We start from the raw sequence: 25,891 nt of genomic DNA, 5'->3' as shown, positions 1-25,891 counted from the left end.
CACGTACTTGTTAGCAGAGACAGAAACATAAGAACAGAGAATGAAAAGGATAGAAAAAGACACACCATGCCGAAGCTAACCAAGATAATGGGAATGTATGTAGCCACTCCCAGACCTGGACAAACACACAATCACAGCTGAAGACTGGAACACACCTCTCAGAGAGAAGCAGGAAAAAAGTCAGCAGGGATACAGAAGATTTACCCAAAATACTTAATCAACTTGGCCTTGTTAGGTCCAACAAAAGTCAACTAGAATTCTTTTCAGTTCTATGTGGAACACTTAGCAACAGAGACAAATCTGTGGGCCATAAATCAAGTCACAACATAACCCAAAGAACCAAATCACTGAATTTATGTTCTCTGACCATGGTCAGATTAAACCACAACTCAGTAACAGATAAATACCAAATTCTCAAAACATCTCTAAGTGATCTGTGCACAAAGGAAAAAAACACAACAGAAATGAGAAAATACTCTGAACTGAGTGAAAATGAGGTTAAAATTCAGTGAGCTGAGTGCCCAATCAGGAGCTAGGAGAACTGCATTTTAAACTCAAAGAAAGGAGAGGAGAGAATAGAAGAGCAGAAATCAATGAGAAAGAAAACACAAAATTCAACAAAGCCAAGAGTTCTTTGGAATGGCAACACCACTGACAAACCAGTAACAAGACAGGAGGGAAAGAGAGGGAACAAACTCCCGATAAGCAGGAATGAAAAGGGGGATGTCACCATGGATCTCTAAGAGGAATACTATGAACACTTTATGCTAATAAATCTGAGAGGAAATGAATAAAATCCTTGAAAAATACAACTTACCAAAACGGATACAAGATACAAAATTTGAGTAGCTCTGTAGCCATTAAGTAAACTGAATCTGTAATTAAAAATATTGTCACAAAATTATAGACCCAGATGACTTCACTGGTGAACATCTGAGAAAGATATACCAATCTTACACTCAGCAAATAGAAGGAATGTTCCCCAACTCATTTTTCTGACACCAAAACGTAAGAAAATGACAAATTTCTCTCATGAACACAGATGCAAACATACTAAACAAAATATTAACAAATTGGGGCACCTGGGTGGCTCAGTGGGTTAAGCCTCTGCCTTCGGCTCAGGTCATGGTCTCAGGGTCCTGGGATCAAGCCCCCCATTGGGCTTTCTGCTCAGCAGGGAGCCTGCTTCCTTCCCCTTCTCTCTCTGCCTGCCTCTCTGCCTACTTGTGATCTCTGTCAAATAAATAAAATCTTAAAAAAATTAAATTGAATTAGATATAAAAAGGGTAGTAAGTCATAAGCAAGTAGAATTCTAATCAGAGATACAAGATTGATTATTTATAAAAAAAAAAAAGAAAGAAAAAGAAAGCACTAGGGCGCCGGGCTGGCTCAATCAGTTAAGTGCCTGCCTTCGGCTCAGGTCATAATCCCAGAGTTCTAGGATTGAGCCCACATTGGGCTCTCTGCTCAGCGGGGAGTCTGCTTCTTCCTCTGCCCCTCACCCTGCTTGTGCTGTCAAATAAATAAAATCTTTATTTTTTTTTAAGATTTTATTTATTCATTTGTCAGAGAGAGGGAGAGAACATGCAGAGGCAGGGGGAGTGGCAGGCAGAGGGAGAGAGAGAATCAGGTTCCCCACTGAGCAAGGACCTGGACTTGGGACTCGATCCCAGGACACCAGGATCATGACCTGAGCCGAAGGCAGCTGCTTAACCGCCTGAGCCACCCAGGTGCCCCAAATAATTAAAATCTTGATAAAAACCCCAACACTGATTGTAATTCACTAGAGTTAACAGAAAAAAACATGATCATCTCAATAGAAGCTGAAAAAGCATATGAGAAAATTTAATGTCCACTCATGATAAAAACACTCAGCAAACCAGGAATAGAAGGCATTTCCTCAATCTGATAAAGACGTATGTCCAAGACCCTACCGCTACCATTCTGTCTGATGACAGATACCGAGTGCCATCTGTCCCTGCTCAGGTTTCCATTGAGGCAAGGGTGTGCGCTCTTATGGCTGCAATCCCACATTGTACCAGAGGGTCTACCCAGTGCAGTAAATTAATAAAAGGAATAAAGAACAGAAAAATTAGAAGAAACGGTCCTTATTTGTAGATGACATGATTATAGATGTAAAAAGTCCTAGCTGATCTTGAAGTTTAGAATTGAGTTTGACAATCTCCAGATACAAAGTTCAATGTATGAAAAACCTATCATACTGCCATATATTTGCAGGAAATTTAAAACCTGTTTCCCCAAAATGTAAGGTGACTAAAAAGATGTTAAGTCCTAACCCCCAGAACCTGTGAATATGCCCTTACTTGGATATAGGGTCTTTGCAGATGTCCTCTGAGATGATGATGTGCTTGGATGAGGGTGGGCCCCAAACCCAGTGACTTGCATCCTTACAAGAAGAGGAGAGACAGAGGTGCTGGCTCAGATGGTGGGGCATGCAGCTAGCTCTTGATCTCGGGGTTTTGAGTTCAAGCCCCATGTTGGGTGTGATTACTTAAAATCTTAAAAAAAAAAAAAAAAAAGACAAGCCACAAATACAGAGATACAGGGAGGAGACCGTATGAAAATGGAGAGAGCCTGGAGGGACATCTCTACAAGCCAAGGATTGCCAAGGAGAAGCCAGGATGGGGACATGGAACTGATGGTTCTTTACAACCTCTAAAAGGAACCAATCCTGTGGATACCTGTGTTTTGCAGTATATATCCCCCCAGGGATTTTGGGTTATATCCTCCAGGACTTTTGAGAATAAACTTTTTTTTCTTCAAGATTTGTTTACTTGACAGGGAGAGAACGTAAGAGAGGGTACTGGGAGAGGGAGAAGCAGGCTGCCCGAGGAGCAGGGAGCCTGATGCGGGGCTCGATCCCAGGACTCCGGGATCATGACCCGAGCTGAAAGCAGATGGTTAATGACTGAGCCACCCAGGCGCCCCACGAGCAAATTTCTGTTAGAAGCCACCCAGTTTATAGCACTTTGTTATGGGAGCCCCAGGAAAATAAAGCATAACCCCATTTATGATAATGTCAAAAACCTAAAATGCTTAGAAAAAATTCATAGGAAGCATGCAAAATCTCTACTATAAAGGCTACACAATACTGCTGAAATTCAGAGAACACATAAATGAAATCACGTCTGCAGACTAGGAACTCTGTTTTATCAAGATGTTGCTTCGTCCCAAACTGGCCTACAGGCCCAGCACAGCCTCGTCCATAATCCCAGCAAGCTTGTGACAAGCTCATTTTAAATTATGTATGTTGTGTGATACATATGTATATTATACACATGGTAGCATGTATATCATATATTAAGTATTGAGCATTCCAACATACACATGTATCATGCTATGGTGATCTCATATGTACCATATATGTATCCTATATGTATATCACCACATGTAGATCATATATTTATTATATCCTATATGTATGATACATATGATGAGATCACCATATCATCATATGATACATATGTATGTTGGAATGCTCAATACTGTCCTACAGGCTACCATTTTCCATTCTCTTTTCTTCTCAGTGCTTCTTTCTGGTAGTTTCTCTTCTGTGCTATCAAGTTCATGGGTGTTTTCTAAGGGGTTTTGGATCTGCTGTTAATTCTATCCAGGGTATTTTTTCATTTCAGATATTGTATTTTTTCTTTAGAACTTCATTTAGGACTTTTTTTGATTTTTCTTCATCTTGTTCGTGATTTCTTTTACATCTTATGTGTATTTTTAAGATGTTTTACAATATCCATTTTACGGTCCCCGTCTGCAAATTCAGCAACTGTCATTTTGTGGTCTGCTTAGTATTTCTCTTGATTATGGTTTTTATTTTCCTTCCTCTTGGAACGGTCTGGTAATTTCTACCTGGATTCCACCATTGTGAATTTCGTCCAGTGTGGGCTGGTTTTGTGTTCCTTAAAGAATGTCAGACTTTGTTCCAGCAGGCAGTTAAGATACTCAGGGTCAGTTTGATCCTTTTGGGGTTTGTTTTTTATTTTGCTCGAGGGCTGATTTCACCCCACTGCTGAGGTCACAGCTTTCTGAGGCCTCTACCCCGAGGTCTGCACTGTGTGTTACATGGTTTTCTGCCGTGGCTGGTAGAAACACTATTCCAGCCGTTCTGTTTTCTGGTGATTTCCCCTTGGGTTCCCAGGAGTTTATGCCACACCTGCAGCATTGGCAGACTGTAGGCACCTGGCCTCCCCAAATGCCAGCCTGTGCTGGCTCTACTCATGAGGTCTGCAGGGCTCTGCCCCCACCCCCAGTGCTGGGCCTGGAAACTGCCTCGGGGCTGGAAGCTGGGGCACCAAGAGACTTACCTTGTTTCCTCCCCTTCGCGCAGAAAACACTGTCATGTGCAGCGTTTCTCCCAACACCCAACACACTGTGTGCACAGCTTCCTTGGGTTCACAGTTGCATGTGGCAGTCTCCGTGGCTGTCATCCTCCTTCCCGGGTGCCACTGGCACACGTTTAGGACTCTTCCTTGTAACCACATGGTCTCCTCCAGGAAAGCCAGCCAGAGGGCTCCTGGGCACAGTGGGCTCCCGGCTGGTTTCAAGCATCGGTTCCTAACAGTTTGGAAGCACATGGAAGTTGTCCCTGTGCTGGGCCTCCCACCCCTCGGGGCTTACGCTTACATTTTAATAGCGGATCCAGGACAATGGTCGCCTGTCGCCTGTCACTGTGGAGATGAAGGACGAGGACTCAAGTTACTTCAGTTCCGTCACTCTGTGGGTGACTGAGTGCTTTTATTGGTGTTTAAAACCGAGAAACAGGGGTGCCTGGGTGGCTCAGTGGGTTAAAGCCTCTGCCTTCGGCTCAGGTCATGATCCCAGGGTCCTGGGATCAAGCCCCGCATTGGGCTCTCTGCTCAGCGAGGAGCCTGCTTCCCTCTCTTTCTCTGCCTGCCTCTCTGCCTACTTGTGATCTCTGTCTGTGAAATGAATAAATAAAATCTTTAAAAAAAAAAACAAAAAACCAAAAAACCGAGAAACAGCGGGACCTGTGAGGTAAGTTTTTCCTTCTCCTTTAATATTAATTAAATTAAGAAGCGTTCATCCTTTCTGGTACCATAATACTCCTTTTGATACTATTTTGGTTTAATGGCATGAGGGTGGAAAGTTTAATAAAAGGGCATTTTCCTGGCCATTGTTATTTTATTTCATCTCATGATTACCATTGCCATGTAAAGGAGGTGCTAGTCCATCGTGGTCTATGAGGCTCCCCCAGGGATCGACTCCCAGGTCTAGGCCCCATGAAGACAGGAGCATTGGAGCTGGATGTCCCGCAGATGCACCTTGGACCTTGGCTTCCCCATCTGTAAATGCAGTGTCTGGGCATTAGGACCCGCGATGACAAGCCTCCAGGCCCTGGGCCTGCCTCTGGGGACATGGGAGGGGCTGAACCTGGGAAGCCCTGCCAGCCTCGGCCCTCCATCTCCCCGACCTCTGGACTCTCCTGGGCCTCCCAGGCCCCAGATCCATCCTCCGAGAACTGGGATGGTAAAGTGACGACCCCCCCCCCCACCCGCCTTGGGGAAAGAGCCAAAGGAACCAGCAGGAGCAGAAGTGTACAGACCTAGAACAAGGCATAGGTGGCTCACTTGTGTGCAAGGGGAGCAAGGGTGTGGAAGCTGGCAGGTGGGGTGTCAGGAGTGGGCACCCAGGGGTTCCCCTCACCACTCATGGCCCTGACAAGGTCCTGCTCATGTCACAGGTGAGACCCTGCAGTTCTTCAGCAGCCAACATGTCCCCCAGATGGAAGTGGAGGCTCAGAGGTGGGACTGTCCTTGGGGAGAAGAGGCTGGGGCAGGGACAAGGTCTTGAAGGGCCTGGGTGGGCAGCTTCCCCAGAGAGCAGGCTCCCCCCATCCCCAGACCCTTCCCATCCTTTGTTGCTCTGGCTCAGCCAGCCCTGGCTCTCCCTTGCCCTCACCGGGAGCCATGGAGGCCCAGGCCTGGGCTTGGGACTCTTGGAGGCATCAGGGCCTTTTGAGGACACGGCTCCTGCTGTGGTCACTGCCCAGCCCATTCCTCGCTTTGCAGGCTCATTCCATGAGAAAAGGGATATGCTTGTTCTTCCCACCTAGTTAGAAAAAAGCAAAACAAACCAGCCAGCCTCTTGCCTATCTCCTATTTACAGGACCTGCCATTCCCACCCTTGTTTTCCTGCAAACCAGCTCCCACTGGGTTGTGGTCAAAGTCCCCAAAGTGTAGGAGCCCCGGGGTCAGTCCTTGGACCTCACCTTGACCACAGCAGCCCTGCGGTGGCCGATCTTTCCCGGTCTTGTGTCCTCTAGGCTGCCCTCCTCCTCTCACCCTAGTCACTGCTTCTGGCACCTGGACCCCTGACCTGTCTGCACTTGTTCCGCAGTGGCCTTCCGTCCATGAACGGCAATCCCAACGCCGGACGTCTCACCTGGGGGGTCAGATGGGCACGTCAGACTTGACCCCTGCCCCAGGGCAGGCAGCCTCGTGCAGCCCGGGGCTCAGACCAAAGCCTTGGAATCCCTCTTGCCTCCCTCTCTCCTACCTGCATCTCGTCTGTCCAGAAATGCTGCAGACAAAACCAGCAGAGTATTTCCAGAGGCCATTTCCTCTCTTCCCGTCTCCACACGGACGCAGGGCCCTCATCGCTCCCCCTTCACTCGGGGACACGCCACATCCCTGCAGCTGCACACAAGCAGGTTTCCCAAGAGGCAGGGCTTGGCCGGGCCCTGGGAAGTGGGTGGGAGTGGCTCCCGCAGAGACTCCTGCAAGCTACCTGCCTGCAGAGACCGCAGAGGAACCAGGCAGCCGTCCCCCTTCACCCTCCATACCGCCCGTTATTCCTCGTTCACACCCAGTTGAACGCCCATGACTTTTCAGTCTCATTAGAGATCACGCCGCCCCCCTCCCCTGGGGCTGGATGGGCACCTGCCCGTAAGGCTCTATGTGGTCCCAGCCTGCTGACCCTTGGGCCACCCGGCTCTGCCTCCCCAGCCCCGTAGGTTAGGGTGTGGTGACCCCATACCACTGCTGCTAGGTGTCAGTACTGCTCTCACCGAACTCTCTGGGCACCAGGCTGGACTCCGCCCTGGGGCCTGGTGCTGCCTGGCACGTGGAAGGCCCCGGAGGGTACAGAGGCATGAAGGATACTGGGCAGGAGCCAGGACCCCTAAACTGCTGCCACGGGTGACCCGGGAGATGCTCCAGGGTTGGTGGGCCAGCTTCCCCTTGGGGGGCACTGCCCCCCACTCTCCCCGCACCCTGCCCCCCATGCACACTCCCCACCACCCCCAGCAGAAAGCAGCCAGACGAGGTCTTCTGCTGTACTAATGTATTCCATCTTTCAAAAAGAAAGACATGATTTTAATATTACTTAACAATATGTTAAAAAAGTAGCCAGGCAGGCCTCCGTGTTAATACAGTCGTACACTCTCTAACAGACTTGATGGTGTGAGTACTGGGTGGGGTTTTGTTTTTGAACTTTCTCATTCTGCAAGGGATCTTACACAAGCTGGCTACAAGTCAGGGGGGTCAGACACAAACAGCGCAACGTGTACACTCTTAAACAGTAGATTGTGGAGGAGAACGGAAGAGCGCCTGCCCGCCCAGCCCACTTCAGGTGGGATGCAGGGCACACGAGAGCTGAGTGACGGCAGTGCCCTGGCAGGGACAGATGACAGGACAGGGCGAGATGCAGAGGCAACGAGCCACGTGGATGATGAAACGCGTCTCTGGCCACGGCCCCGGCTCCTGGGCCGCACGGTGGGAAGCTGGCGGGAGCTACTGTTGCAATCCAACGGCCGGCGCTGTGCTCACGCCTCACTCACAGATACACGCACACGAGCCACTGACACAGGCCGAGCGGCGAGTTCTCGGTCTGGGGGCATCAGGTGCGGTGGCCCACCCGGCACAGCCCTGGGCAAGCACAGCAGCTCCGGGGCCTGGCCCACCTTCTGCGCGTCCCTCTCCAGGTGGTCCTCATTCAGTGGGCAGCAAAAGTGGCTTTTTTCAAGCTAAAATTGGACCAGTTGATGGACAGTCTTTGTCGGGTCTGTCTAGCAGAATCCAAACAGAATCTGTGAAGACAAAGAGCCACACAGTCACAGAAGGAAACAGCCCACAGCTGAGCTGTGTCAGCAAAGTCCAGTGTCCTCCCAGGATGGGAGGGTGGGGGGGGAGGGCGCTCAGCATGCCAGACCCGCCGTCAAGGACCCCTCCACATCTGGCCACCCTTCAGAGTGGGGAAAGGCCCTCAGGAGGATGGGGATCCTCTTCTTCAGGGCAGAGGTGAATGCCCTCAATGTCCTCTGGTGTCCTGTGTCCTTCTTTTCCAACTTGTCCTCCAGGGAAGCTGCCCAAGGGATGTTTCTGATGAGCCCATCTGAAAACGTACCAATGGCCACCACCGTGCCCTTCTCCACGTGTTAAGCCACAGAGATCCCAGCCGCCCTCACTGATCCACGAATGCACACCCAAGTGCGAGAGGACACGAGACTTCACATGGTGAGACTTGGTCACAGAGCTGCCACCGACCCCCCCACTCCCTGCACTCAGGGTGGCAGCAGAGGCAGGCCTGCTGCCCTGGGGTCCAGCTCTGGGTCACCCCTGCACACCCAACAGCATCTGAAAAACACCACGTTCTGCCACCTGCTTCCCAGGCAATAATGGCTGACTCTCTACTAAATGAGGAACACTTCCTTTCAAAAACCTTAACTATGCAGTTTCTGAAGTTCTCAGCTGTCCAGCTCTCATCTGAGTAGCAGAAACTTGAATTAAACCTGAAAATGATTACTGTGGTCACATAGTGTAGCCCAAGTGTGTTCATTTACATCACTCAACCACAACTCCTTGTGCTGCCTGCTAGGCAGTCTATGTCCAGGTGGATAGAGCCGTGTGTCCGTCCCTGCCCTGCCCCCGAGCAGTGTGCCACCTCCCAGAATTCAACTTCTCTTTCCCTGGCCACAGCTGGTCGAACTCCAAGTCCTAGTGGCGTCACTTTTACAACCTTCGTTGTTCACCTTTACAACCTTACAACCAACCTGCCTGGACCATGTCCCCCTGCTCTGGCGGCACTCCCAGTGGTCCCCATTGAGGCTACATGCATCCTGCTCTCCATGCATGGTGGCAAGAACGTCCACAGGTGTCTCTGAGCCAGCTGGAGCCAAGCCCCCAGGTCCCCGCTCTGCCTCCCCCACAACACCCAAGGATCTGACACTTCCTGCCCATTGGGCCTCCATGTGGTCTGCCAGGAACCGTATTACACATCTAGAACATGTGTACCCAGGTGACCGGGACCACAAAAGCCTCGATCAACACACCCCTAACCCAGGTAAGGAAGCCCAACCCTGCCAACCCCATGGCACCATGCCGTCCTCTCCCAGGATGCAGCCCGCACCCTGGTGTCTGACAATTGCCCACAACCTCGCAGCCCCTCACCCATGATCTGTGTGCGCTGATTTCTGCACTTACAGGAACAGAGTCATCCTGTATCTTTTTCTTCCCGCTTTTAGGCAATTCCCCCAAGAGGTGGCCATGTGCCCGTTTCCAAGGTTGGAAGAGCACCCCCCACAGAATAGACAGACAACCGCGGGGCTCCGTAAAATGGATGGCTTCGACTTGACCTGATTCTGCCAAACTTCTCCATGGTTGTTGGAGCCACTCTGTGCCCCCGAGGAGTGGGGGAGCCACTGCCCCTGCACGCCCAGCCCATCAGGCGGGAGGTCTCTCCACAAGTCCCTGGTCATGGGTTTCTGTGACAGCCCATCTGTCCACGCACTGGTCTTTTCCTGTTCTGTCATGTGTATCTGTTCTGGTACTAACTCTCCGTGAGGTGCTGCACACACCATTTCCTCACTTTCTTTAAAGAACTGTTGATTTTAATGTCATTTAATTTATCAATCTTTTTTATTTTATGGTTGGCGTTTTTAAGAAATCTGTCCCTACTCTGAGGTCAAAAAGATACTCATCTATATATTAAATAAAAAGGTTTGCTTGTTGTAAGGGCCTGCCCCTCCCAGAGGAACTTGCTTGTGGACCCTGATGTAGGGGTGGGGCAGGCCAGGTGGAGATGTCCAATCGGTGCAGCATGTGTATATCCACTAGGGTGGATTGAGATCCGATTGGCCACCTGTATAGGGGTGGGACTCAACCAACTGCATAAAGGTTGCTGCGAGGCTAGCAGAGGAGGAGGAGAGCTGCCCAGGAGCAAGAGGAGAGCTGCGCCGGGAGTAGGAGGAGAGCTGCGCCGGGAGTAGGAGGAGAGCTGCGCGGGAGTAGGAGGAGAGCTGCGCTGGGAGCAGAAGAGTCGACGGGAGCAAGAGAAGAGTCGACAGGAGCGAAGAGTCGGCAGAGTGGAGGAGCTATAACAGCTCTTGTAAGAGCTATAACCGCCGCGAGCGATCCCACCACCGGCGGTCCCTGCGCCTGCAGCCTCCAGCCGCCTGCAGCTTCCAGCCGCCTGTGGCCCCGTCTCCGGTGGTCCTGCCTCTGGCGGCCCAAGAGCCACCGCCTGCAGCCTCCAGCCTCCGGCCACTGGGGGTCCCGAGCCGCCGCCTGCAGCCTCCAGCCACCCGGGGTCCTGAGCCGCCGCCTGCAGCCTCCAGCCGCCTGCAGCTTCAAGCCGCCTAAGGCCCTGCCTCCGGTGGCCCCGAGCCACCTGCAGTCTTCAGCCCCGTGCAGCTTCCAGCAGCCCCGAGCTGCCCAGACACCAGCGGTCCAGCTGTCAGCGGTCCCTCGACGCCTGCGGCCCTGAGACTCCAGTGGTCCAGCGGCCCAGCAGTCAGCGGTCCCGAGATACCAGTGGTCCAGCAGTCCAGTGGCCAGCGGTCCCCACGCCCGCAGCCCCTAGACGTCAGCAGTGCCGAGACACCAGCAGTCCAGCGGCCCAGCAGTCAGCGGTCCTGATGCCTGCAGCCCCTGGATGCCAGCGGTCCCGAGACGCCAGTGGCCCAGAGATGCCAACAGCCCCTAGCCGCCAGCAGCCTTGCCGCAAAATGCCTTGCCACCCTGAGCCACGAGTGGCCTTGTCCGCAGCGGTGGCTTCCTCTGGGTGGCAACCTTGTCAGAGTAGCATCGTGGGGAGCAGAGTCTGTGTCATCCAGGTTGTCCTCCTTGTCATCGTCGCTGTCATTGTTGCCTCTTTGTCATCGGGAGCAGCCTCGTCCGGGAAGCGGTCTTGTCCAGAATGGCGTCTTCTTGGGAGCGGCCTTGTCTGGGGAGCAACCTCATGAGGGGAGCAGCGGCCTCATCTTGGGAGCGGCTCCGATCATGGAGTGGCCTCATCTGCGGAGCAGCCTCATCTAGAGCAGCCTCGTCCGGAGTGGCCTTCTTGGGAGTGACCTTGTCGGGATCATTGTCCTCGCCTTTTCGTAAGAGATAGCCCTGACCGGTCAGTTTGATTCTTGATGCTTGGCGCCAAATAAAGTTTTGTTTGACCTTTGCTTTGTATCAGTCTCATTCCTTTGATCACGGACCCTAACACTTGTGACATTTAGAGTCTTCCCACCTAGAGCTGACCTTTGAGTAGGATGACGTGAGGATCCAACCAAAAAGTTTTCCTTACATAAACCTTCACAGCTGCATTTATGAACACACCTTCATTTCTACTTCTGATCTGTCTTTTGTCATAAACCAAAGCTCAGCATTGTGTAGTCTGTTTCTGTGACTTTCTAAGTCTTTGTAATGGACAAGAAAAGCAGCTCTGTTCTTCCTATACTTCTAGAAGGATCAGATCAAACCCAAGTTCGTTTGTTCTTTTGTTTTGTTTTATATATATACACATATATATATATATATTTCAAAGATATTATTTATTTGATGAGAGAGAGCTCACAAGTAGGCAGAGAGGCAGGCAGAGAGAGAGGGAAGCAGGCTCCCTGCTGAGCAGAGAGCCCGATGTGGGGCTGGATCCCAGGACCCATGACCTGAGCAGAAGGCAGATGCTTAACCCTCTGAGCCACCCAGGCGCTCAGTTCGTCTGTTTTTTGTGTGAACATCACACACATGCAGGAGAGAAACCAGATATGCATGCTGAAAGAAACTGAGAAGTCAAACACTGGAGCACTAGCAGCAAGCCTGGGACACCGCCTCCAGGCAGTCCCCACCCCCAAACCCAAAAGTAATCACCGTTCTGGCTTTTTAGGATCATTTCCTTGCTTTTCTTTATAGTCTTAACACCTATGTATGGTATAGTATCCCTGAAAATATATGTCACTGAGGTATAATTTATGTACAATAAACTGCAGTTACTACAGAGCTCACAGTGCTGATAAATAAATCCAGGTAACTATCCCTCCAATCAAGACACAGAAAACTTCCAGGAAGTCCCTTTGCTGTAATCTCCTCGCTGCCCCAGCCCTAGGTGAACAGTGATCTGCTGTCACTGGGATGAATTTCCATTTCCTGGCATCTCAGGTACATGCAACTTCGTAGTATGTACCTGCTGTCTTCCTTCTTGGCCTGAGCACCTGTCTCTGGGCTCCATCTCCATGTCTCATCGGGAGTAATCTTTTCCCGGGTGAGTGGCGTCCACCGGACGGACAGAGCACAGTTTCTCTGCTCATCTGCTGTGCATACCTGGGTTGTCCCCAGTTTTTGGCTATCACAGGTAAAACTTCTGGAAACATTCATGTACAAATCTTTGTGTGGATACATACTCTGGCTTCTGTTGGGCAGACAGTCAGGAGTGGAGCTGCTGGACTGAATGGTGTACATTAAAAAGTGTACTTCAGTGGAAAGAGCCTGGATGTCCACAACAGGCAAATGGATAAAGAAGATCTGGTTCATCTATACAATGGACTATTACTCAGCCAACAGAAAGGATGAAATCTTACCACTTACATCAACATGGATGGACCTGGAGGGTATTATGCTGAGTGAAATAAGTCAGGGAAAGACAATTATATTATCTCACTCATGTGGAACTGAAGAAACAAAACAGAGGATCAAAGGCGGAGGGAAGGAAAAATAAGAGGAAATCAGAGAGAGAGAGACAAATTGTAAGCGACTCTGAACTCTAGGAAATGGACTGAAGGCTGCTGGAGGGGAAGGAGTGGGTGGAGGGGGATGGTGTCCCTACGGGCAGCAAGGAGGGCGCGTGATGTAAGGAGCACTGGGTGTGATATGTAACTGATGCATCACTGACCTCCACCTCTAAGACTAATAATATGTTAATAATGTTATATTATTATATATTATATAATAATATATACTATATAATACAATATATAATATATACTATAATACTAACTAAACTATATTATATAATACTAATAATATGCTAGTAAGGCTAGTATGTTAATAACTGATTTTAAATACAACAATTTATAAAAATGTAAAAACTGGTTGTGTCTAAAAACATTTGGTTGTGTCTAAACTGAGCTTTCTATAAACAGGGTATCATGTATATTCGCGTGCTGCGCCTCTGTCCACTCCCGAGTTTGTAGGATACACACTGCAGACTGTTCTAGCCGGTTCCTCTCCACGGCTGAGCAGAATTCCATGTGTGACTGTATCACATGTCCACCCTACACGAATGTGTTTTAAAAACACTCAATTTTACAAAATCCTTCTTGGGCTTTAAAATCTACAGATAAATTTTGGGAAGTGAGATAGCTTACACTTTTCCTATAAATGAATACAGGATCTATCCCAGGTCTTCCAAATTCTTCCCTCATGCTTGATCTCTTTCTATGCACAGGTCGTGGGCAACTTCTATTAGGTTTATTCATGGAAACTGCATAGATTCTGGAGCTGTTACAAATATCGTCTTTATTTAAACTACATTTTCAAATTATGGATGGTATGGAGAAACGTAACTTCTGTACACAGATCCTATAGCCCGTCCCTTCACTAAATTCTTTCTCTTGCTAATTTTTTTGTAATTCTCTTTGTAGTCAGTTAGATCAACTGTTAAGTAAAATGGAATTTTATCTCCTGCTTTCCATTCTTTAAGTCTTTTCATTTTTTTCTTCTCTTATTATGCTTCCTAGGAACCATGATTTAAGGCTGAACAGAGATGGAAACAGAGAGCAACTCTGTTTTGCACACGCTTCCATGCTTCCCATTTGAGAAAATGTTTCATGTAGCATTTCTTTTCTCTCTTTTGGTAAATCTCCTTTTCAGGTTAAGGATATTTCCTTCTACTACTAGTTTACCTTTTTCTTTTTTTCTTTAATTAATGAAATGCTAATATTTTATCAAATGTTTTTTCTGAACCTACGGAAATGATCATATGGTTCTTCTTTAATTATCAATTTAGCAAATAGCATTTGTGGATTTCCCAATAGTAAATATTCCTTGCATTCAGTCCTAGGGTACACCAGTTTGGTCAAAAATACTGTTGGATTTGGAATGTGAAATTTTTTCATATCCAATTAATACTCATGACCAAAACAGATCTGTGATTTTTCATGTTTTCTGTATTGCTTTTAGCAGATTTTGGTATCAAAATCTTCCTTCTCTTGTAAAATGAAGTGGGGAGTCTTGTGTTGTCTCCTCCTTTCAATTCTCTGGTAGAATCAGTATAAGGCTGGATCATCTCCATCTCTTTTTTTAAAAGATTTTATTTATTTGACAGAGAGAGAGACAACAAAGGAGGGAACCCAAGCAGGGGGAGGGGAAGAGGGAGAAGCAGGCTCCCCACTGAGCAGGGAGCCCAATGTGGGGCTTGATCCCAGGACCCCAGGATCATGACCCAAGCCGAAGGCAGATGCTTAACCGACTGAGCCACCCAGGTGCCCCGGATCACCTCTTTCAAGTTCTGGGAGAATTCTCTGCACAAATGTCAGAATGCATTGGGATTATCTGTAACTACTACTCTGATTTCTTTGATGGTTACTGGATCATTCAGGCTATTTTGTTACTGCGTTGATTTTGTATTTAAGTTTTAAAATTCATTGTGAAGTTGTTCCCAGTGTTCTCGTATAGTTGAATCACTACAGCACCTTCCCTTTCACTTATATAGTCACAGAATTTTAAAAACTCTTCTCATTATGGAAGATGTCACACACACTCAAAAGCAGAGTGTGGTGACATTGGTGCAGCCACGGTCCAACTTTGATAATTATCAACATGCTGGTTCTTTTTCATCTAATTACTGTATTGTGTCGTTTCTCCCTATTTTATCTTTTTTTTTTTTTTTGGTAGTTCATTGTTCCCTATTTTATCTTGATCAGTCTCTCAAAGGTTTATTTATCTAGTTAATATTTTCAAAGAGTCAAAGTTTGGCTTTGTTGATCTCCTCTGTATTTGTTTTCTGTTTCATGATTTATGTATTATCCTCTTTTATACTCTTTGGGCTTATTTGGTTGTTCTTTCCCTAACTTCTCAAACAAAATCCTTAACTCATTAATTTTCAGGTTTTTAAAAACTCACTAGGCAGCCTTAAGGCTTCACTGAAAGAGCACTCAACAGCAAATTGTCCATAGCCCACAGTTTTCATAGTCCGTGTTTTCCTTCTCTTTTAGTTCCAGGTATTTTTAAATGTCTACAGTGGTTTCTTATTGAACCCATGAGTTAAACATATATACTTTCAGATATCCAAATACTTAGGGACTTAAAAATTTACTTTGGTAAATTGCCAACTTAAATGTGATGCGGTGAGGGCATACAATTACACATATTCATTCCCTTAAACTTCTGACCCTTGCTTTCTGTGGCCCAGTACCCACTCCACTCCTGTGAGTGTTCCCTGTATGCCCAGAACACAGATTCCCTGTTCCCTGGATGCACTCTCCTCTGTACTCATCTTCCACATCCATGGGGACGATGTCCGAAAGGGACGGTGGATCTGATTCTCTATGCAGCCCAAACTAGTTCCTATTTGTATTCTGAGGCTATTTCATTAAGCACCTAGTTTAAAATTTCTGTGTCTTCCTCACACATTGAATCTTTTAGCACTATACAGCAACCTTTATCAGTCCCTTTTATTAATCCATATTCTCTTTGATAGTAACATAGTTATACAACAGCTTCCTTTTCCTCTTTACCTTTCTATTCACTGTGTTTTAGGTATGTTCTTATAAATGGTATGTATGTGTGTGTGCACATGCGCATGTGTGTAAGCATGTGTGTGTTCTTCAACTTTATTTACTGTATTTCTTTATGTTTACATTTTTGAGTTTTTATTTTTTTCTACAGATTAGCAATTTACACATCCTATTTCTATTCTTTTAATGCTTACTTGTAAAAGTGTATCATCCATTTAGCTTCAAGTCTGAATATTAAATACTTAACTGTTAAATACTTCAACAAAAAAGGACTTTTTTTTTTTTTTTAAATCTAGCTTATATACTATTGCTGTTCAGTACTGTGGTTCTTTCAGACATGTCAATTAGACATTATTACTCTCTGGTTACAAAGAAAATGTTTTATTTAACAACATTTATCGGCAGTTTCTCTCTCCTTCCTGCAAATCACACTGTCTTTCTGAGATGAGTATCTTCTTCTCTTGAAGATATATATATATTTTTAAACACAGATCTCTTTGGAGCAAGTTCCTGCAATTTTTCTTTACTATGGAAAAGAACAGGTTTGTGGGATACATAGTTACAGACTGAGAACTTTCTCTCAAAGCTATAAATCTCACTCCATGGTCTTCTGGTTTCACATCTGCTATGTTGAGGAATGGATTTTCATTTGTTTATCCCACTGGTGTATGTTGTACAGCTTTTGCATTTGTAGATCTGGATTTCTCATTAGCTCCGCACAATCCCCAGGTGCTTTATCTCTTCAAATACAGCTCTCCTGTAGCCTCCACCTTCTCCTCGGGCAGCTCCAGTCAACCGTCTGTCAGACTCAGTCTCTCCTTCATGTGTCTGAGCCTCTTTCCTCTTTTCTAATGTCCTTATATGTGGGTGCATTCTGGGTACATCTTTCAGATCGTTCTTCCAGTTCACTAATTCCCTCTTTAGCAGTGTCTACTCTGTTTATCACAAATCTATTAACATCTTGATTTTAATCATTACATTTTTCATTTCTAAATGTTTCTTTTCCCCAGGTCTTACATGTTTGATAATCTTTGTTGATAAGGTCATGCATGATTTTTTTCTTTTTAAAAGATTTTATTTATTTATTTGTCAGAGAGAGCAGGGAGCCCGATGTGGGACTCGATCCCAGGACGCCGGGATCATGACCTGAGCCAAAGGCAGCCGCTTAACCAACTGAGCCACCCGGGCGTCCCAGGTCATGCATGATTTTAAAGGATATGGTCTATAGGTCTACCTGGGGAAAATATCTCTCCAAAGTTCCGCATTTATCCACGAAATGCTCCCCAGAATCCAGTTTCAGGGCAAATTGTCTTAGTGACTCAAGTGATCTGCCTACAGATTCTTTCAGACTTTGTACATACTTCTGTCACCTGAGAATGACAGTCCCATTTCTTCCTTCTGATTCTTGTCCCTTTTGTTTCTTCTTACACCTTCACAAACAGAAGTTGTAACAGTGGGCATCCTTAGCTCTTTTCTTTTTTAAAAATTTATTTATTTATTTATTTATTTATTTGACAGACAGAGATCATAAGTAAGACAGAGAGGCAGGCAGAGAGAGAGGAGGAAGCAGGCTCTCCGCTGCGGAGAGCTGGATGCGGGGCTCGATCCCAGAACCCTGGGATCATGACCTGAGCTGAAGGCAGAGCTTTAACCCACTGAGTCACCCAGGTGCCCCTTCTTTTTTAATCTCAAGGGACAGCTGTTAATGTTTCACTGTAACTACGGCATTTATAACTATGGCATTTATTGTATTTTATGGATATCTTTTATTATGTTAAGGATATGCCTATCTAGTCCTAGTTTTTATTAGAATGAACATCCAACTTTAGCAAACACTTTACTCTGCCTGTGGAGATACACACACACACACATACACATTATAAAATAAATATAACTTCCAGAATCATCTATAATTCTATAATATTTCATTTATTTTTATCTTTTATTTTTTCTAAATAGGCTCCAAGCTAGGTATGGAGCCCAATGCAGGGTTTGAATTCCTGACCTTGAGATTGAGGCCTGAGAGGAAATCAGTAATCAGATGCTTAATCAACTGAGCTGCCCACACAAACCCACATATTTCAGAAAGGAGTTAATGGCTTTCTGCACTGCAAACTAACTGCTTCTTTGGTGTGTTTATGTGTGTATTATCTGAAACAAACAGGTTAAAGAAGGAACAAGGAACTTTAAAATGAAATTTGCTTGCCATAATTCACAAAGTAGATAAAATACTATTGAACACAGTACTAATGAAATCTGCTTATCAGGAAAACTGAGCAAATCTCTGAAATGTTACCTTTCTCCTTAAAAGTGTGCCGTAACAGTGTGTTCCAATGTTAGCACATGTGGATGGCTGGGGCCACTTGTGAGAACACAGCTGTTAGGCCCCTCCCCAGAGTGACTCTGAAGGTCTGGGCAGGGGCCTGTGTGCCCCGGTGATGCTGCTGGTCTGGAGCCACGGTCCTCAACCAGTCTTCACACACAGGGGTGGGGACTAGGTGTGAGGGCAAGTGAGGAGGCCCCTGTGTGTGCTAGCGCTGTGAGGGAATGTGTGTGACAGGCCACTCAGCTAGCTGACAGAAGCTGTGTCCAGGACAGCTGGCAATGCTATGGGAGGGTCAGGAGGGTCATGTCTGGCAGCCGTGAAAGCCTCATTATTTCAGACAGAAAGGCTTAACACTTACCTTTTGAAATATTCCACTTCCCTCTCTGTCTCATCCATATCCACACTGTCCAGGTCGATATCTTTAGGCAGAAAGACATCATCTGTAAAATGAAAGAAAAGAGGCAAGTCAGATTACAAAAGAACAGATCACCTGGCTTGGCTTAATTTTAAAAATTTCACAAACTGAAAATTTTCTCAAAAATGAGACTTTACAAATAGCCAAGGAAGGGCAGATATCTCTCACCTGCTTGTGAACATACAGGTTCAACTTCAAAATTATGGAACTCACAAGTCTGCTGAGCACAACTGTGGCTCCAGGTCCCACCAGAAGAGACCTGACATCTGGATGCCTGAAGGGACTGGCCTTTACTTGACACATTTACCTGACACGTTTCCATGATGGGAGAAACCTTGAGAAGATTCCTAAAAATCCATCATGCTTACAAGGCTCAGAGTCTGTCCTATGTCCCTACTAGAGGGTGGGAAGGAGTGGGGCATGCTAGCGAACAGAACCCCAGAAGTCAGCCTCATGGGGAAACAAACACTATCCCTTGCAAGTGCCCCTTGCAGCAACAGGACATGACTAACATCAACCTCTATAGGAAGATGGCTCCCCCAGGCATTTAGTTTCTACATGTAACATCCCACAGACATCATCAAACACTTTTCAGGCTGTTCCAATAAAAAGCAAGGCTGTATTTCACTTTTCAGTTAAATCACCCTCTCCCAAACAGGCCAGATACAGGGAGATTAAGGATTCAGGATTACTCCAACTCCTAGAATCTCAGCAAGTTTGAGGGCTTCAACTTCTTGCTTCTTCTCTGCCCACCCTGTCTGCTGGGCAGGGTGGGACCTGTGGGATGCTGGGCACTTGCTGGCCCTCGGGCGCCAGAGGCTACACCAGTGCACAGCTAGGCTGCTAGGAAGGCTGGCGGTGCAGACACAACACCTGTCCCCAACATCAATAACACCTGACCCCATCATCAACAACACCTGACCCCATCATCAACACCACCTGGCCCCATCAACACCTGGCCCCATCATCAAAGGAATGTACAGAATCTCCACTTCCCTGCAGACTTTAGCATGGGATAATTTTTTGTCATCTTTAGAAAAAAGACATACTTTTTTCCCTTCACTGGGGCACCGCCACAGGAGCATAAGACATGGTACAGCTGTGTAACAGCAGCTGTCATTTTTGCTGACTTAGACCATCAAGGCAGAGGGCCATCCCATCTGCGAGCTCACAGAAATGTTTGGGAAGAGCTTCCCTACAGGGACTCGTATGACCACAGCCCCTCCCACCACACCTCTGCCAGCACCCAAAGCTCCCTGTGCCCAGCTTTCCTTCCTCCATGGGGATGCCGACACCCTCAAACCTTTACCACTGCCCTAGACTGCTTTCCTGAGTTGCAGGGCCCTAAAGCTAGCTCTACGGGTGCCGTCGGGCATCTGCCCCCTGGTAAGGGCAAAAGTGTGTCCCTCACCATCCGCTGCGAGCCTGCTCCGTTTCTGACGGGGTCCCTCTGGCCCTGTGTTACTCTCATGTCAACACACCTTCTACGGGCCAGGCAAGTTCTCTGTGAACAGTCTAGGACCTCCTATCTCTACCCACTGCTGCCACAACAGTGCTGACCTTCACCAGCCTTCCAGCTGGGCTCCTTGGGCCCAGTTCCCACCCTGCCCAAGCCAGGCAGTGCAGAGTCATCCTACAACACATCGAGTCACAGCTGCCTGCTTCCGCAGCCCAACCATTCTTCCTCAGCCACCAAGACTATTCCAACTGGGCCTCTGTCTAGGTGTTCAACGTGCAGACCTTGCCTGGCTGCCGACCAGACTTGCTGAGGCCTGGTTCAAAGAAGCGCTAATGCATGAAGAAGGGTGACATGGGGCAGGGGTGTTTAGAGATACAATGAAAGTGAGGTCTAGGAAAGCAAGTCTCTGATGAACAGTCTTTCATTACTAGTTCTGGAAGAGGAACAACCACAAAAGGAAACAGATCAGGTATATCTGCTGAAAAAGCTGCCGTACAAAGCAATTTTTAATCTTCCTTTCTTCTGGTAAAAATAATCAATACTGAACATCTTGGTATAAGAAAAAAAAAGTGACAGAACCATAACCAGATTCAGTACCAGGAAGACATTTCTCACAACAGCAAAGCTACGTTAATCAGAGTAGAAAGTGTGACCCAAGGATTCATACCCAGCCAGGCTAGGCTTTCTGTATAGGAAACATTTTGCTTTGCAGAGCTCAGAGAATTCTGTACCCCTGACCCTGACTTGAAGACATGTGCCCAAGGGTGAAGAGGACAGGGAACACTTCACAGGAGGACCAACACAAGCATGGGATGTCATCAGCTGGAGACCCATGAATACCCTGTGTCTGACACAGCAGAAATAATCCAGCTGGGAAATGGGAAGAAGACTGTAAAAGGGGGAAGTAGAAGGATGGAAGCAGCTCATGGACTGTTGTCCAGGAAGAAAGTAGGTGTCAGAGAATCTGCCTTGAAGCCCACTGTGGAAGATAAGCAAGGAAACCAAGGATGCCCAAGGATGGGGCACCAAAGGTACAAGTGTGGAGGAATGCACTCAGGCAAGACTGCCAAGTTTCCCAAACACCAATGATTTTCAAAAATAAAAGCTAAGAAAACACATCATACAGAAAAAGAAACAGCAAATATAAAATATATAAATTATAAAATAATATAAATTATAAATGTCATTGGAGCTGAGAAGACCACACACAGTAGTAATAAATGCAAATGGGCTTATACAGATAAGATTTTCTATTTGTGACTCACAAAGCAGGATTGAAGATTTGTGCTGTCTGAAATCAGAGAACAAGCTAACACTAAGGGACGAAGCGATGAGAGCAGAGGTGCCCCGCCAGGCGACTAGAGACAAGGAGAGAAGGGTCAGTGATCACCATCTTAGACAAAGTAGAATTCAAGGCAAAAGCACAAAAACACAACAAAAGGACATTTCTTAGCATTAAACCCCACAATTCACTAAGAAGGTATTACAGTTAGGAATGGGCACCAAATACAAATACCACCTTTATAAAGCAAAACTGCAAGAGAGACAAGAAAACTTAGAAACTCATTAAATAATGAATAACAGAAGACAGGTCAAGAGGACAAAAAAACAGGAAGGAAACAGAAGACCTAACCCTAAATATTATTCATCAATACATCATGCAGCTATATACATTCAATTATCACCATGGTAACAGAAAAAATGCACATTTATCTCAAGGGTATATAAAGCAGTCAGAAAAGCTGGTCACAAGGAAAATATCAGTAAATTCCATAAAGCAGAAATATTATGAACAATACTCTCTGATTACAATACAGAAAACTTAGAAATTATTAATATAAGACAGGCTCTCCCAGGGGAGCCTGAGTGGCTCATGCTATGATCCCGGGGTTCTGGGATCAAGCCCAGTATTAGGCTCCCTGCTCGGCAGGGAGTCTGCTTCTCCCTCTCCTTCTGCCACCCCCACATCTCCCTCCTTTTCTCTCTCTCAAATAAAAAAATCTTAAAAAAAAAAAAAAAAAAAGGAAAGAAAGAAAGACTCTCCCACCTGGAAACCTAATAGGCACTATTCAACTACTGGACAAAGGGGGGATAAAAATAAAGAAATTCCTGAACTTCTTAAAACAAAACAAAACAACAATACGCCAATGGAAACATCATCAGACTGAGGTATATTTAAAGGAATGATCAAAGGAAAATTTGAAATGCTAAATACTAAATACAATAAAAATGATGGAATAAAAACAAATGAACTAAATTCCGAAATCAAAAAATTAGAGGGGCGCCTGGGTGGCTCACTCGTTAAGCGGCTGCCTTCAGCTCAGGTCATGATCCCAGGGTCCTCGGATCGAGCCCTGCATCAGGCTCGGTGGGAATCCTGCTTCTCCCTCTCCCACTCCCTCTGTTTGTGTTCCTTCTCTCACTGTGTCTCTCTCTGTCAAATAAATAAATAAAATCTTTTTTAAAAATTAGAAAATAAACAAAAAAGTGAAAGCAAGAGCAGGAAGAAAATAAAGATAACAGTAGGAATTGATGAGATATTAGAAAGAACAAAAGTAAACCTGGTTAATGAATTAAGAGCCTGTTTTTTTTTTTTTAATATGAATAAAACAGATGAACTGTTTTTTCTTTCTTTTTTTTAAAGTAGGCTCCATGTCCAATGTGGGGCTTGAACTCATGACCCAGAGATCAAGAGTCATATGTCCCACCCACTGATCCAGTCAGGCAGCTCCAAAATAAAAGACAAACTATTAACTAGCTGAAAGAAAGAGAATGGGAACAGAACACAAATATATAAAACACCGAACGGTGATTAAAATAGCCTCACTGGAAGGCAGGCTACAACGGCACTAGGAAGGAGGAGTAGAAAACCTTAGTTTTATCTGGCCTCAGGAATTTAGCTAGCTAACTACCAAATCATTCTGAACACCTGTGAACTCAACCAGAGATCGAAGATAAGAACAGCAGCAACTCTATGAATTCTATGAACTCTATGAAAGCAATCACTTTCTGGACGGTAGGAGGTACGGAGAAGTGAATCCGGGGCAGTATATGGGAGGACAGACCATGGGGGAGGGAATCTCCTTCAAGCCGGCTCCTGGCAGTGAGAGAGCTGCGGAGCACAAAATCAGAACTTTTAGAAGTCTGCTCCATGGAGGGACATCACTCCAGAGGTTTAAGTGAGGAGTAGAGCCCTTGTGGGGACACTGTGGTTTTAGGACCCACAGGGTCACAGAAAGACCAGGGATACCTGCCTGAGTGTGGCAGAGCTCCCAGGTATCAGAGTGGGAAGGTGGCTGCAAAGATACCTAAGACAAACCTAACCCAAGAGGCAGAAGATCTGTACTAAGAAAACTATAGAACACTCATGAAAGAAACTGAGGGAGACCCAAAGAAATGGAAAAATGTTCCCTGCTCATGGATTGGAAGAACAAATACTGTTAAAATGTCTATGCTACCCACAGCAAGCTACATATTCAATGCACTCCCTATCAAAATACCACTCACTTTTTCACAGAGCTGGAGCAAATAATCCTAAAATTAGTGTGGAACCTGAAAAGACCCCAAATAGCCAAAGCACTGTTCAGAAAGAAAACCAAAGCTGGGGGCCTCATAAATCTGGACTTCAAGCTCTATTACAAAGCTGTGATCATCCAGACAGTATGGTACTGGCACAAAAACAGACATACAGATCAATGAAACAGAACAGAAAGCCCAGAAATAGACCCTCAACTCTATGGTTAACTCATCTTTGACAAAGCAGGAAAGAATAGCTAATGGAAATAAAACAGGCTCTTCAACAAATGGTGTTGGGAAAATTGGACAGCCACATGCAGAAGAATGAAACTGGACCATTTCCTTACATCACACACAAAAACAGACTTAAAATGGATGAAAGAACTAAATGTGAGACAGGAATCCACCAAAATCATAGAGGAGAACACAGGCAGCAACCTCTTCGACCACAGCCACAGCAACTTCTTGCTAGACATGTCTCCAAAGGCAAGGAAAACAAAGGCAAAAATAAACTACTGGAACTTCATCAAGACAAAAAGCTTTTTCACAGCAAAGGAAACAGTGGACAAAACCAAAAGACAACCAACAGAATGGGAGAAGATATTCGTAAATGACATATCGGATATAAGGCTAGTATCCAAAATCTATAAAGAATTTATCAAACTCAATGCCCAAATTATAATCCAATCAAAACCCGGCAGAATAAATGAACAGATATTTTTCCAAAGAAGACAGACAAATGGCCAACAGACATGTGAAAAAATGCTCAACATCACTCAGCATCAGGTAGATACAAATCAAAATCACAATGGCATATTACCTCACACCAGTCAGAACGGCTAAAATTAACAAGTCAGGAAACAACAGGTCTTGGTGAGGATGTGGAGAAAGGGGAACCCTCGTGCACTGTTGGTGGGAATGCAAGCTGGTGCAGCCACTCTGGAAAATATGGAGGTTCCTTAATAAGTTTAAAACAGAACAGCCCTATGATCCAGCAATTGCACTACTGGGTATTTACCCCAAAGATACAAATGTAGTGACCCAAAGGGGCGTATGCGCTCCAATGTTTATGGCAGCAAAGTCCACAACAGATGTTCATTGACATCTGAATGTCATGGATAAAGAACGAATGGATAAAGAAGATGTGGTATACATATACAATGGAATATTACACAGCCATCAAAAAACCAACATCTGGCCATTTACAATGATGTGGAAGGAACTAGAGGGTATTATGCTAAGCAAAGTAAGTCAATCAGACAATGACGATTATCATATGATTTCAAAAATCTGTGGAACTTAAAAAACAAAACAGAGGATCATAGAAGAGAGAATAAAATAAGATGAAACAAGGGAGGGAGACAAACCATAAAAGACTCTCAGTCATAGGAAACAAACTGAGGGTTGCTAGAGAGGAGGGGGGAGGAGGTGGAGGGATCGGTAACTAGGTGATGGATGTTGAGACCATGTGATGTAATGAACACTGGGTATTATATAAGACTGATGAATCACAGGCTTGCACCTCTGAAACCAGTAATACATTATAAGTTAATTAATAGAATTTATATTAAAAATGTTAAAAAAGAGAAAACAGCCTTTGAAAAATACGTTTTTAAATACTATATAGTTTCAGACATCTATGTAAATAAGCTGGAAAATCTAACTAAAAGAATAATTTACTATAGAAATATAGTTTATTAAAATTAACCTTATTAGAAACAGAAATACCAAATAGACCCAATTTCCATTTCTCTATTTCTCAGAGACACCAACGAAGGGTTCCGTGTGGCATGCGGGCACTCAAGTTTGTATGGAAGCACAGACACATGAACAGCTGGGACCACAGTGGAGAAGAGTAGGGAGAAGAGGCTTCCCTGAAGTGCACGGGGCCCCGGAGTAACTAGCTCAGTGCAGCAGCGGCACATAGGGAAGCAAGGAGGAAACGACAGAAAGTCAGTAGATGCAAGGTCACAGGGAAACTGAGTGTAGCACAAGGGAGGCACCCTGAACCATGGGGCAAGATGAATTTTTAGTAACTGTTACTGGGTCAGCAGGCTAACCATTTAAGAAGAGATAATCCTGGACCCATGGCTCACACGATAACCAAGAAAACTCTCTCAATGCACTGAGGCTAAATGAGAAAGGCAGAACCCCACAAATGCTGGAAGACACAGGTACACTCCTCTC

The 25,891-nt window shown here is 45.8% G+C and overlaps 2 protein-coding genes across 10 annotated transcripts in view; one reads left to right on the top strand and one right to left on the bottom strand.

The window, feature by feature from the left end:
* Positions 1 to 8,801, top strand: part of TNIP2 (TNFAIP3 interacting protein 2) — a 49,393-nt gene extending 40,592 nt beyond the window's left edge. Inside the window, exon 6 of the mRNA XM_032333638.1 lies at positions 8,348 to 8,801. Coding sequence (XP_032189529.1) covers positions 8,348 to 8,386 — 39 coding nt within the window. The 3' untranslated portion in view covers positions 8,387 to 8,801. The remainder of the gene's footprint in view (positions 1 to 8,347) is intronic.
* FAM193A (family with sequence similarity 193 member A) overlaps positions 7,318 to 25,891 on the bottom strand; it is a 165,881-nt gene continuing 147,307 nt past the window's right edge. For all 9 annotated transcript variants that reach the window (XM_032333628.1, XM_032333633.1, XM_032333635.1 and 6 more), the window contains 2 exons: positions 18,673 to 18,754; positions 7,318 to 8,077 (listed from right to left, as the gene is read on the bottom strand). In XM_032333628.1, the coding sequence (XP_032189519.1) occupies positions 7,984 to 8,077; positions 18,673 to 18,754 (176 nt within the window). In that variant the 3' untranslated portion in view covers positions 7,318 to 7,983. The remainder of the gene's footprint in view (positions 8,078 to 18,672; positions 18,755 to 25,891) is intronic.

This window comes from Mustela erminea, chromosome 2 (assembly GCF_009829155.1).
Source record: "Mustela erminea isolate mMusErm1 chromosome 2, mMusErm1.Pri, whole genome shotgun sequence".
Taxonomy (NCBI): Eukaryota; Metazoa; Chordata; class Mammalia; order Carnivora; family Mustelidae; genus Mustela; species Mustela erminea.
This window is presented reverse-complemented; position numbering and strand designations above follow the sequence as displayed.